The sequence below is a fragment of the Ambystoma mexicanum genome, chromosome 4q, assembly GCF_040938575.1.
Source record: "Ambystoma mexicanum isolate Mex_15411 chromosome 4q, UKY_AmexF1_1, whole genome shotgun sequence".
Classification (NCBI taxonomy): Eukaryota; Metazoa; Chordata; class Amphibia; order Caudata; family Ambystomatidae; genus Ambystoma; species Ambystoma mexicanum.
The window spans coordinates 635,828,372-635,842,134 of record NC_090928.1 but is presented as its reverse complement, the minus strand read 5'-3'; the positions used below and the strand labels follow the sequence as shown (position 1 = coordinate 635,842,134).

Below are 13,763 nucleotides of genomic sequence, written 5' to 3'. Positions count from 1 at the left end.
TTCTTCATGGTCTCCATGCTCACTGGCAGATCTGAAAAGGAAGGGGGTTGGGAAGGTTAATACGGATGAGAGGGAAGGGGACAAGAGCTTTGTTGTGCCATTGGAAGCTTCAGTTAAGAAAAAACGGTCACTGTGTGCTAGTATTGTTTTGGTGGATTGGCATTTGTATGTTGTATGCAGGTGTTTTCGTTGTATGTTGTGGAGAGATGGGAGAGTGTTTGTAGTTGGTGTCTTGTGTCAGAGGTTTGGGTCAAGTTAGGTATGTAATGTGTGGTGGATATGTTTGGTGTTAGGAAGTTATTAGAGTTGTTAGTAAACTGTGCAATACATTGGCTAACCTCAACATCCTCATCGGCGATCCTTATATTTCATCTGTGAGGTGGGTTTGCTATCCTCCTAGATCTATAATGTGCTATGCTACATCACCATCTGTTAAGTGCAGAACCTGGCTACCTTGTATGTGCTGGCTAACCTACAAGACCCATCAGGAGCAGTAGAGGACTATGCTTCGCAATTATATCTCGGTGCAACAAGCAGGCTGATCTTCACAGTTCTTCTAGATGCAGCACACAGGCTAAACTTCACAATTCATCCAAGCGCAATGCATGGCCTGACCTTCAGTTAGATGCAATACATAGGCTAGCCTCCACCTTTCATCTAAAGCAAGACCAGGGCAAAATGTAGCACAGTGCAAGAAAACCATGTTAAGAATAGATGGGAGTGGCAGGGTTTTACCAGAGCACAGTAATGGCTGTGCTCCCCGCCCATACAACCTTACCTGTAGTTGTCACTGTAGGTAGCTCTGTCAGGCGTCCAGGGGCAAACAGTGAAAGGGAGCTGCCCTTTGCCTCTGGCCCTTAGCAGGCTACCCTGGGGCTATTGGCTGAGAGGTCTTCCTCTTACGGTTGCCCAATCAGGAGAGTGGTGGGAGTGGGGAGGTGATGGGCAGGTCAGATTGGCGAGGGAAATGAGGGATGCAAAGGACACCAGTAATTAAAATAAAGACAATGGAGCGCTGCACAGCACTGAAGGCACAGGCAGCATGGCCTGCAAGGATGTTAACAGCAGGCCTTACCAAGGTTGCAGGAATCCCGTGTGCCGCTCTGTGCACATGGGGAATGGACTCTGCTCTTCGGAGCGACTGGAGTAGGTGCTACCAGGGCTTCCTCTTACATCTGACCAATCGGGAGAAGAGTGGGGGGAGGAGGCACAGGTCGGATCGGCAAGGAATGCAAAGGAAACCAGTGTAGAGAAGGAGCCAAGTACCGCCCGCCCCCCCCCCAAGCATCTCGCCCATATTTCCTATATGTTGGAAGCCAGAGTGTGACACTCGTGCAGCACCAGTGAAAATACTGATACCGAGGAGACTCCTGGAGGCAAGGTTTGCCGTTGAGAAAGCCATAGCTGCATACACAACCGTATAATGGCCATTTGAATGAAATCCCAGAAGAAGCATGAAAAAAAGAGCAAACTAGCAGATTGGTGACATCATGAGAAGTAATATTGATGCACCTAGAAGAGATGCAGGGACAAGAGAATGTAGATATTCTATGAGGCATCAAGAAAATATCAAATAAGTGACATCTCGGGCTGAAGAGGGTTATGCAACAGAAACTATGAAGATATCAAGTTATTTTATACATGTACAGATGCAAAGAAACACAAGCCGACTAAATTTTCTTGAGGCTAACAATGTAGTAAATAGATTGTGGCATGCACCAACGTATACATATATGGGAGTAAGTAAAGAATGGATGATTCCACTACGTGTTATAGTAGAGCTGGACCAAGAAAAGAAGGCCTTTTCCAGCGTGTCGCAGATGAAAAGCAATTGAATTACAGAAGTGAATCTCAGAAGGGCGAGGCTGGACCAACCCCAAGAAGCCATGGTCAAGTTAGGCTGGAATGATCAGACAGTAGTTACAATCTTGTGAAAGAACGAAGCTCCTGTTCAGACATTAACGAAAACAGGAAGACGTCAGCGGTTCATTAAATAATAGTATTTTAAATGAAATTTGTGGTCTTTAGTCATGTGGTGGGATGGAGCTGGACAAACATGATGAACCACACCTACCCAAGGAGACAGAGCGTGCCTCCACTCCCTCGTTTTCTCCAGAGCAAGGAACACTTCCAAGGCCAAATTCAAAGCCTTAATTGATGTGCAGACCACTGAGGTGATGATAGATATGCTAATTGGTGGGAAGCAATGGTTATGACCAACCCACCAGCACCTGGAAGTCCAGCCTCTGTGCTGCTAACGTGGGTGGAAAAGTAGTGACGGATGTAAGAGTGCCAACCAATTATAGGGGGCCACGTAGTTCTGGGCCCTAGTTTGTGTAACCAATGGGACGTTGTGTATTTAGTGACCCGTTTTAAGGGAAGGCTTATGTTCCCCACCTGATATTAGAGACCCTATCAGTTTCTTAGACTAGTATGGAACGTACCTACATCTATCACATTTGCCACTAGGTTTTTGTAGTTTCCACGTAGAATGACGTTAGCAAATACATAAGTTAACTTCAGCAATGATGAGTTTTTGCTATAAGAATGATGATTTTTATGAATTTTGTTGAGATCATTCTGTGTGACCTCCGTTGATGTCCGTTGTACTCCCTGTTTTAGATAATCGACATTAAAACAGTGAACTTTGCCAACTTCCTGAGTCGTTTTGATTATTGATGTTTGAGTATCTTCTGCATCCCCATTCATCTCAAAGTATTGCTACCTCGTCTTAAAAGGCTGGGTCGGCTGTCCCGGTTCACGTGGTAGCAGAGATATGATGGTTAAAGAACTGTCGGTATAGTAAGCTTTGGGGTCCCGGCAATATCGGATGTCCTCAGCCATTCGGCTGAAAGGACGTGGAGCTCTCTGTAGATAGCGGAAATTAGTTTAAAATAAGGCTTGCAAGCATAGGTGGGACAGTTCCCTTGTTTTCAGGCAGAAATCCCTCCTGATTTCTACAGGAAACTAAGACTGTCACAGTAGAGTAAGCCCAGTGTCCTGCATCATAGCACATATCAGAGGGAGTCATATCTAGAGTCCCAATAGTGGATGACGTAGGCCACGGACACATTTAAAGACTGTCTAAAGAGAATGACTCAAACTCCGTAGGAGTGTTTTTAGGAGTGTCACGAAATTCATGAAAGAAGATAGTCCTGAGGAACGTAGGCTGAAATATACATGGGCCGGCCGAGTTTGTCAGTTTGTTTTATGTGTTGTATAAATATATATGTGGTGAAGAAGTAATAGACAAATTAAGAGACGTGAAAAACAAAGCCCTGAGACTTGAAATGTATTTGTTTATTTTATTACACTGATGGTGTTTAGTGAATAAGTAGATTGAAATTAAAAACGAGATATAAAAGGCTTGGAGCTGCGACGAATGTTACACGCTCATATTGTGGAGTTTTTCTGAAACTTATTTTTGAAAAAGAGTAAAGGTGAGTATTGACAGTCAAGAGTGATGAGTCAAAATTGAGGCTATTACTCCGCTTATACATCTATGCAAGCAGATACCAAAACACGCACCAAATATTAAACGGCTCAGTGCAGCGGAGTGCAGAATGGGTTAAAGGCACGACAGATAAGATGTTCATGCCATGGCCACAAGGGGATCACTATCAAAGGCAGTTTTGCAACACATGACAACATACTTGCACGCAGCATACACAGGGAAAAAAGATAGACCAAAGGCTAGCGAGCTTAGAGCTCTGGAAAATGTACCAGGAGGCAAGAGAAGAGCGGCCTCCTGAGGACTGGATACTTGACATATGCAAAGAGGAGGGTGAGGAGCCTTCTGCTCCCCCGCCGCGCCTGAAGTTAACAGCGATATTATGAAGGATGACAGAGTGTACCCATTAAAAGAACTTAAGGCGGTGACGGGGTACAGTAATCCGGCATATGAGTCACCTGCACATAGCAGAGACGAAGGTACAGAGAAGATTCCTGAGAGAGAGATGTGATCTCTAGTCCTATGGGACAAATAGAGAAGGGACAAGGAGAGAAGTGAGTACATCCTTAGACATAGGATAGGAAATATAGAGATGGAAAGGCGAGAAAGATAAGGCTGATGAGGTAGCGCTCGTACAGAACGAATGGATGGGTGGACAGATTATGCTCAAACTTGATGGAAAGAGTATTGAGGAAGTAAGGCAAAAAGATTGAGACGAACAAGATAAGGATGGAGAAAGAGAGGAACGTTTGAAAGGAGATGGTGTGAAAAGGAAGGATAGACAAAATAGGAACAGTTGTATCAAGATGAACAACTGCAAAAACAGGAAAGGGCAGAGGAGCAAAGAAAATATGATAACAGGCAGAGGGCAATCGAAGAACCGGAGACTAGAAAGAAGAGAGGAAGAGGAAGAACAGAAATTGAGAGATAAAAGGATACAAAGATGTAGAGACAAATTAATACGTAGGGCAAATGACAGAAGAGAAGTGAAAAGAAAGGGGGGACGCGCCACCTTATATGAGAAGGCTAAGATCGTTACCAGGAAGAAGGTGGTGCGGAACCATTGTCTCTGCTATGGACAGGCAGACAATAGGAGACAAATGTGTTTGGGATCTCACAGTTTCCCTTGTAAGAAAAAGGAGGACCCAGATCGCAACATATACATTGGCCACAGATGGAAAAGGATAATTTAAGATGTAAACTTCTGAGTTTAACCTCTGGTGCTGGGAAATGGATACATGAGTTCGAGAAAATGACAGGAGGAAACACGTTAGCCATAGGAGACATTAAAGGACTTCTAGCCACTATTCTTGAGGAGAGAGCGGACGACATTTGGTCAAGAGCAGGATACGCTAGTGTCACTGCCAGAATATCGCTCATGATGGAGCGCTGTTTAATAACTGCAGAGCGGGGGTCTGGAAAGCACTGCGAGTACAGTATCCAGATACGTCAGAAATGGGAGCTATAATGGCAAGGAAGATGCAGGAAGGGGAAGATCCTCTTGGTTACATTCAGAATTTCCAAGAACAGTGGTCTTTGGAAACTCGTGAGCCGGGGGGAAATCTATACCTGTATTCTATCACATATTATGCCAAGGGCTGCCAGACCCAGTGCAGAAGCAGCTCAAGAAGATAGTGGGTATGGAAGTGAAATCATGCTCAGAAATACAACTGACCATTGCGCATTATTGCAGATTACTGCAGGAGAAGAATCGAAAGAAAGAGGATGCTAGGAAAGGTGAGGAAGTGTCAAAAAACCGTCAAAATACGCCATAGAAGGGGTGATGTTGATTAGCGGAGAAGAGTTGGGTTCGTAACAACCAGCAAGCATGCCACAGGCGAATAACCAAAGGCAGTTTGACCAAGGTAATGATGGATTCATACCACGAGGAAGGGGAAATTTCCGAGGTAGAGGCTTCCAGAATAATCGGGGACATTTCCGGAATAATCTGAGCGAGTTTCAGAACATGCAGAATGATAGTCAAAACATGCAGGGAGGGCAAGTTATGAGACCTCCTATATGTTGGACATGTGGATTGACAGGACACATTGCACGCATGTGTGGAAGCCAAGGATTTGTGCAAAATGGGCAGTTCTCAGGAGGGGGGACCACATACCCGCCTGCATACACTCAACTAAGTGGAGATGGGATCGCCCAAAATCAGACCGTGCAGCAAACGCAAGCGCTGAGAATGCAGCAAGATTTGCAAACACAGTGAATAAAAAAATGAATCTGCTGCAAGGGCAGTCACAGCACGCACCCATGCAGATACAGCAGGGCACAAGCACGGGACAGTTAATGACTCTTAGGATGGGGGTGTCACTGTCGAGGGAGGGAATCCTTTCACAGGTACAGGGATAAGCATGTACCTGCAATAGGACAGCTCACTGGGAGACTTGATGTGTTCAGTGCTATCAGTGACTAATAATCCTCAAGAGGAACCAAGGGTTGACATCACTCTAGGGGGCAAATCTTTTCCTTTTTTAGTAGACACAGGGGCAACAAGCTTGTGTATACGAGAGGGGAAATTTACATTATCTGGGAATGCCATGAATGCTCAAGGTTTCACAGGAGCTACAAGTACTGAAAAATTGCCAGTTTCCATAAGGGAATGCAACATGTCTGTGCCATTATTGTATTCAAGACAGACACATGTTAATGTATTAGGTCGAGATTTAATGACCAAGTTGACAATGACGATTTCATTCACTGATGAAGGCATAGGGTGTTCAACTCCAGGAATGCATTATTTAAACGTGAGTTACTTTATTATATTACATTCACAGGGTAAAGGGGCATACGAGGAGTACCGTTAGAACCAGAGGTCTTCCAATATGGGGTATGCATTTTGTGAACATGGCTACCAGGTTTAGTGGGTAAAACTGTGAGAATACCTGATGAATTTTTATTCAGTCCAAGGATACATATGTATGAAGAGGAGGGACGGGTTTTTACCTTAGAATTACAAACCGCTATAGCGCAAGGAGAGTTAGCTATGCCTGATGGAATTCATTATGAAGGCAGACAATGGTGTACCGTGATTGCCATTGGGGAAGGTTACAGATTGACTGATGTCACTGATGAGGATATGTTTAGAGACCATCCGTCAGATGATTAAGTAGTATTTGAAATGAGTATTACTTATTTGGTGAGAACAATTAAACGCAAGGTTCCTCAAAGAATGGTGTTCGCATGGAAGAGTCCCAAATTATTTGATGAAGACATGGCGACAAGTGCCAGTTTCATTATGCACAACAGGCCCCTATGACGTAGGCCTACTAAAGCAATAGGTCAGCTCACTGGGTGACTTGATGTATTCATTACTATCAGTAACTCCAAATCCTCAAGAGGAACCAAGTGTTGACGTCACAATAGGAGGCAGATCTTTTTCTTATTTAGTAGACACGGGTGCAACTCGCTTATGTATACGGGAGGGAACATTTTTACTCTCCGGTAATGCCATGAATGCTCAAGGTTTCACAGGAGTTACAAGTATAGTTCCTTTTACTGAAGAATTACCAGTCTTGAGGAGAATGTGTTATGTCTGCCATTGCTCTATTCAAAGCAGACACCAGTTAATATACTCAGATGAGATTTAATGACAAAGCTGAATATGACAATTTTGTTTATTGATGAAGGCATAGTATATTCAACACCAGTAATACATGATTTAAATGTGAGTGAATTCATTATGGCATTTACAGGGCAAATAGCCATACGAGGAGTACCGTTGGAACCAGAAGTGTTTCATTATGGGGTACACATTCTGCTAACATGGCTGCCTAGGTTAGTAGGTAAGACTATGAGAATACCGGATGTGTTTCTCTTTAGGCCGGAGATCCCTATGGACGAGGAGGGGGGACAGATTTTTCCCTTAGAGCTGCAAGCAGCTGTAGTATGAGGGGGTTTTGGCTATGCTCCTAGGATTTGATGACAATGACAGATCATGGAGCACAGTAATCGCTTTTGGAGAAGGTTCCAGATTAACTGACGTCGCCGATGTGGACATGTTTAAAGATGACCCATCTGATGACAAAGTGGTGTTCGACATGAGCATTACATATTGGGTTGAATCAGAAAAATGTGAGACCACGCAGAGAATGATGATGGTGAGACAGCATCTTGCATTTTTTGATGGAGGCATGGCGAAAGTGCCGGTTTCTATATGGACTACAGGCCCCTATGACGTAGGCCTATTAAAAGGGGTTGGAGAAGTTGAGATTAAATTGAAGCCAGGAGCAATTTTACCTCAAGCACGACAGTATCCCATGTCTTGAGAGGCAGACAAAGGTATTTTTAAGACAGATATTCACCATGATGGAAAAAGGTATCTCAGTGACGTCATTGTATCCTGTGAAAAAAAAGTAAAGGGGGGATTGTGTTGTTTAGTGCAAGACATGAGGCTAATTAATCAGATTGTAGAGACTGAGTTCCCTCTAGTTCCTAATCCAGCGACAATCTTATGTAATATCCCTGTAGAAGCACGTTATTTCATGGCGATTGACTTGAAAAATTTGTTTTTCTCAATCCCATTGCATAAGGATTCTCAAGATCTGACGTAATTTATGTTCAGACAGACTAAGTTGAAAAGCACGCGATTACCTCAGTGGTACTGTGAGTCTCCATCGATTTTCAATAGAGTTCTGCAGATGGACTTCAGCAATATCGATTTGCAAAGTGTTGTGTTGCAATACGTAGATGACATATTAGTCTGTAGCACCTCAGAGGAAGAGTGCAGACGGGATTCAGTTCAGCTAATGATTATTCTCGCAGAAAAAGGATATAAGGTAGACCAGGAGAAATTGCAATATTGCTAAGAGGAGGTGTTGTACATAGTTCAGTTAATTTTGCATGAAGGAAAGAAAGCTACTCCTGAGAGAGCTGAGGCTGTTTTGAAAACAGCAAAGCCACACACGATAAAGCACACGCGTTAGGGCTATGCAATTATGTGAGAGCATGGGTCTTCGATTACAGTTCATATATAAGCCCCTTGCTGCAGGCTCTGGAGAAAGCACAGGCAACTCAAGATAAAATGGTCTGGAATACCAAAATGGAGGAAGGGTTTGACGAGTTGAAAAATGCAATTTGCACAGCTCCAGTTCTAGGGATTCCCAATTATGCTGAGGAATTCTTCTTTTTTTCACATATGAATGGCACAGTCATGACGGCAGTACTCGCACAGAGAACTGTGTTGGGGTACAAGCCTCTAGCACTTTACAGTGGGATTTTGGACCCAGTAATGTCACTTTCCTTGCGAAAAATCTTTGGCAGTCGCCGTGTTCGCCATTGATAAGGCTGCCAGCATAGTAATGGGGTGCTCCATGACGTTATTTGTTGGACCTGCTTTGTTTGCCATTTTGGAAAAACCTAAGGGTACGTTGACTTCTCAAAGGACTTCTGCCTACAAGGTGGTCATATCGAATCCAGCGATTTTAAAATAGTTTGATGCAGGATAGGGAACCCTGCCATGTTTATAGCAGAACCACTGACAGAAGACGAGCATGCACATGATTGTTTGAACTATGAGGAGATCCCAAGGGTGAAAGAAAATGCTTTGGCAGCTGGAGAGGTTCTCTTTATTGACGGTTCTTCTAGAATCGATCAAAATGATGGACAGAGGTATACAGGGGCTGTTGTGATAAAGCACAAAGCCAATGGAGAATTTGAAGTATTGATAAGTACACGAATACCATCTCACTTTTCGGCACAGGCTGCAGAATTAGTGGCACTGATTGTCACGCTGGAAAAAAAAAAAAGAAATGCAGACCAGGAAGTAACCGTGTACAGTGACTTTGCCTATGTGACGTCGCCAGTACACGCAGGGCTAGCACATTGAAAAGGAGGGGCTTCCTCCAAGCGGAAGGCACTCCAGTGCAACATGCCGTCCTATTGGACAGACTAATTAGAGCACTACAGTTCCCAGTAACCATCGTAGTATTTAAATGCGCAGCTCACACTAAAAGGGCAGATTTTATCTCACGTGGAAATCAAGCCGCAGATGAGGAAGCGAAACGTATTGCATTTTCAGATATCATTATGAAATTTGATACGCCTTGTCACACATCGGCACCCGCTGAATGCCCCTCTTGCCTCCTCCACACCAGGGCAGATGGACTCCCTCTAAAGTGCCTGCAAGAGTCGTGGCTCTCCGCCGTGGTGTGCAGCGCTTTGCAGCTCCCCTTTTCTCTGTGGCGGCTGCCATGGAAACTAGGTAGAGCAACACCAAAAAAGCCAGCTTTTGCCTACATTTCCCATGAAGCCTGACTTCTACGTGTAGTTTCTAGCACAGCCGCGTGAGCCTCGCTTGGTGATTTTAACCTGCTTCAGCTGGAGGAACGCTGCTTCTGTTTACCGTTGCAGCCGGCATACGAAGTTCTGTCTTCCGTGCCTATTCATGCTTTATTGACCTATTGTGTACCAGACCTAGTTTACTCTCCAACCGACTGCTTTGGGATATCCTGCGTTTGTCTACCCGCCCGTGCACTGGACCTTATTGCCTTTCCACGGTCTGCCTCTGCATCCTGTTTCCAGTATAGTTTACCGCCCACCTGTGTACCGAACCTCCTTGCCTGGCCCTGGACTGTCTTTGCCTGCTGTTCCCCTCTGCCTGCCCTATGGATTGCCAAATTATTCATGCTGACACCAACCTTTGAACTTGTTTGACACGTCAGTCCACTCCTTACTGACAACTGTGAGTCCTCTTTCTTGTTGTTCTCCTCGTCTAAGTTTCATCTTCCAGGGTGCTTATTTACCAAGCATTACATTGTGAGTTCTGATGCTTTAACTCTATCATATTCATCGTTGATAATTGATTTCTACCAATTTGAAGTACTTCTGTTTCAGATTCTGACACTATTCCATTGTTTTGGAACCGCATACTCCTAATTTCCTCAAGTGCACACACGGACGCTTTGCTGATAGTGCACCTACCCGTATCTAGTGCGCTCCTCGTGCCTCCCGGGTAGAGCATCCTTACTAAACTTCCTGTTTATTGTTTTATACCATCTTTGTGTCCTTACTTGGATTATACCAGCTTCCTTACTTCCAACAGTGGTAAGACATACTTATTGCTTAATTACTATACCTTCTCCTAAACAGCCAGAATAGTATTTAACTTCCTTTCTGCACCCGCAGGAAGATTCCAGTGTGTGTTCCGTTGAAATCAAGGGAGAGGGTGGCTCAGGTACTTCCTTTGCTTGTGGATGTTTGGTGGTGGCTCTTACTGTTCCTAGTTATTTACCACTTGTCTTTTTGTTTCAGCTGGGTCTGTGGCGATGTGTTCACCCCGCTCTTTTAGGTGATCGGTCTCTCTGTCTGGTACAAAGCACAGCAGAGAGTCGTAGCATAGAAAATAGTTTCTTTACCTCGCAGAAGGGGGCTCAGGTGGAGACCCCACCTCGAGCTCTTCAATCAACTACCCAGTATAAGTCATCCTGGTCACCTGCCTTGATTACTCTCCGGCCGGTGAGTAACACGCCTGATGTGAATGACAGCATAGTGGTGATGATGAGTGTGCATGAACGCTTTAATAGCTTGTCTAAGACTCAGTTAATGGAAATTCAAGGGGAAGCATCACAAGATAGAAGGACCTGTAGACTCTGAGCGGGTGTTCTTCATCCCCTTCCGAAGCATTGTGGCGACAGGAAAGCACTGGTAAACCGGTGCTGCCTGTATCCTTATTAAGGGTGGTGTTGGAACAGCAGCACTACCCTGCGCATGTCACTAGAGCAAGTCTTGCAGCAGCTATTGCGGCTGACTGGTTTGTTCCGAACTTGCTAGAACATGTTGCATTTTATGTAGTGAACTGCATCATATGTCAAATGTTTACTGCTGGGCAAACACTGCGTACAGTTAGAGGAGTTATCCCGAGACATAATGGTTCATTTCAGCATTTACACATAGACTGTGTCGATATGCTGCAGGTCTGGAATGGATACAGATATGATAGTAGTATGTCCTTTTTCAAGGTGGATTGAAGCTGGTCCATGTACACACTCAGATTCCACCTGCACAGCAACATTTTTAGTACGAGAAGTATTTCCTAGATGGGGGGAATATGTGAAGTATTAAGATCAGATAAGGGCCCTCATTTTGTTAATGAAGTCTTTGAACAAATTAGCTTGTTGCTTTAGTATAAAGCGAAGGTTTTCATCGGCTTATCACCTGCAAGCAAACGGATCTGTGAGAGACTCAACAGCTTGCTTAAAGAAAGGATTGCCAAATTGAAGCTTTATCGAAAAAAGGATGGTTGTATTGCCTACCACTGGCATTGTATGCGTTGAATCAACCAGGTTCTAGCCACCGTTTTACGCCCCATGAAATAGTGACAGGAAGTGTTAGAAAAGGAGTTACATGCTTATTTAACATGTATGACTACAAATATCTCTCTAATTTCAGATCAGCTCAAGCGGAAGGGGTGCAGGGATTAGAACACATGAGACCATGCAACAACCGGATTTTAAGAACTATGTATTCCCAAACATTTCCCCAGTGATGAGATCCTAATTAGGAACTTTATAAGGAAGTGGCATGAGCCACGCTTTAACAGTCTATTTATCGTGGAGGACGTAACGCTGTCAGCAGTGAAGTGCTAGGAAGAAGAGCGTGGATATTTCTTTGAGACGTAAAGATCTACGCCGGAGAACCCCCTTCACCCCCACCCCAGTTGGAAGCAAGCATCAGGGAAGAACCTCAGCATATGCAGACTAGGTCCATGAAGAGGAAGAAGGACGCAGAGGCTGTTCAACAGACAGATAAAGAGTACATTGGACTGTGGTTCTTTCGAGACACACTTTTTTTAATGCTGAAAAAGGAGCGAAAGAAGGTTATTTGTTCGTGGGCCACAGGAGCTTGTTCACATTGGACTGAGATGTTTTAAGTCTTGATCGAGAAGGAAAGATACCAGATCTGGAGTTCCCTCTTCCAGTCGTCGAAAAGGAACAGTTGCCTGATTCCTTTCTCACTGAGTTTCCTTTCTCAATTAGTTTCTTTTCGGAGGCACCCATGGTAGTGCCCGATGGGCACATTCCCAGGATCATTCTTGCAGTTTTTCTCTTCATTCTTCGTGCATATCCTGCGCTTGTGGGGAGAACAATTAGTGTTAATCTGTTCCTGCAAGATCCTAAGAATGGTCCAATAGTGAGGAGATTGCTCGCAGCCATAATGGGGCAAATTCTCCAGTATCCTGGGTACAGTGGGGAAAACACAAATGCCCCTATCTGACAATGCTCCTAGATGGTTGGATCATCTTTTACTATTTGATTGAGTAATGCCCACATCTTGTTGGAAGAAAAACTGCTGTTCGCACTTTCTTGAGAGATCCGAGGAATACTGTGGCACTTAATGAATTGCTACATGACATAATCAAACAAGTCAATCTATATTCAGAGAGAGCATTGAGAACATCCTGAATGAGACTTTCGAGGGAAGAGATCCAGAGCTTACTGTCTATACTCTACTATTTCTTACTGGAGAAGCATCAGGATTTTCTGGAGAAAGGACGACTCTTTTCTGTACATCCGGAATCCTGTTACTCGTCCTGTGATCAGCAAGCTGTTTGAAGAACTTGTGGAGCAGATCCAGATACTGCCAGAGTATTGTATGATGTTACTTTTCCTTCCTTTAAAAAAGATGAAGAATGGGTAATATAGACAGTAACAATAATGTTGCTGACGAGAGACCACCACGACGAGCAAGGAGGTACTGCTGCATTAAGTGGGCCTATCTATATGTTATCTATACATGCATCTTTTTCATTGTGATCCTTATTTCACTTACAGTACGTACTGCTTACTATTTGGATCCACATAAAGCAAGGATCCCTGTGTATCTTCCTATGCAGAAGGAGGGTACTGATGTGGCAACTACCAGACAGCCGAGACCCTATGTAATTGTCCCTACTCCAATAGTCCATGTAGGAGTGCCTGGTTCCGTGACAGACAAATGTCACTAGACATCCTTACTCGGGAAAGAGGGTTGTAGAAATCTTTCTTGAGCACCAGATACAGGCTTGTAGGGAGAGACACATGTTCCTATGATTGGCCCAGTAAGAAGGAATTATGCTGACATACTTCATGAGATGATTATAGAAGCTCATAAGAAAATAATAAGACCAAAGGGAAGTGCTAGGGAGGATGATCATGAGTTGAATGATTACCTGGATAGTACAGCACCCTTGGGGAATAACATGGTATCGGCATATGAAAGAAGTGGGAAGGAGGAATGCTTTGTTTGTGCACTCCTCCCTTATAGCATGGGGGAAGTCCAAGATCTTCATAGCTATTGAAATAGACGTTCAGACAGCACATTGTTT

General features: G+C 44.1%; 1 protein-coding gene across 3 annotated transcripts in view; it reads left to right on the top strand.

Annotated features, from left to right (window-relative positions):
• LOC138467888 (UTP--glucose-1-phosphate uridylyltransferase) overlaps window positions 1-13,763 on the top strand; it is a 764,123-nt gene that overhangs the window by 22,315 nt on the left and 728,045 nt on the right. The window contains exon 1 of one of the 3 annotated variants that reach the window (XM_069608188.1): window positions 13,099-13,150. The exons of the other annotated variants lie outside the window; for them this stretch is intronic. Within the exon in view, the coding sequence (XP_069464289.1) occupies window positions 13,114-13,150 (37 nt within the window). The 5' untranslated portion in view covers window positions 13,099-13,113. Of the gene's footprint in view, window positions 1-13,098; window positions 13,151-13,763 lie in introns of those variants that run through there. 3 annotated transcript variants of the gene reach the window in all.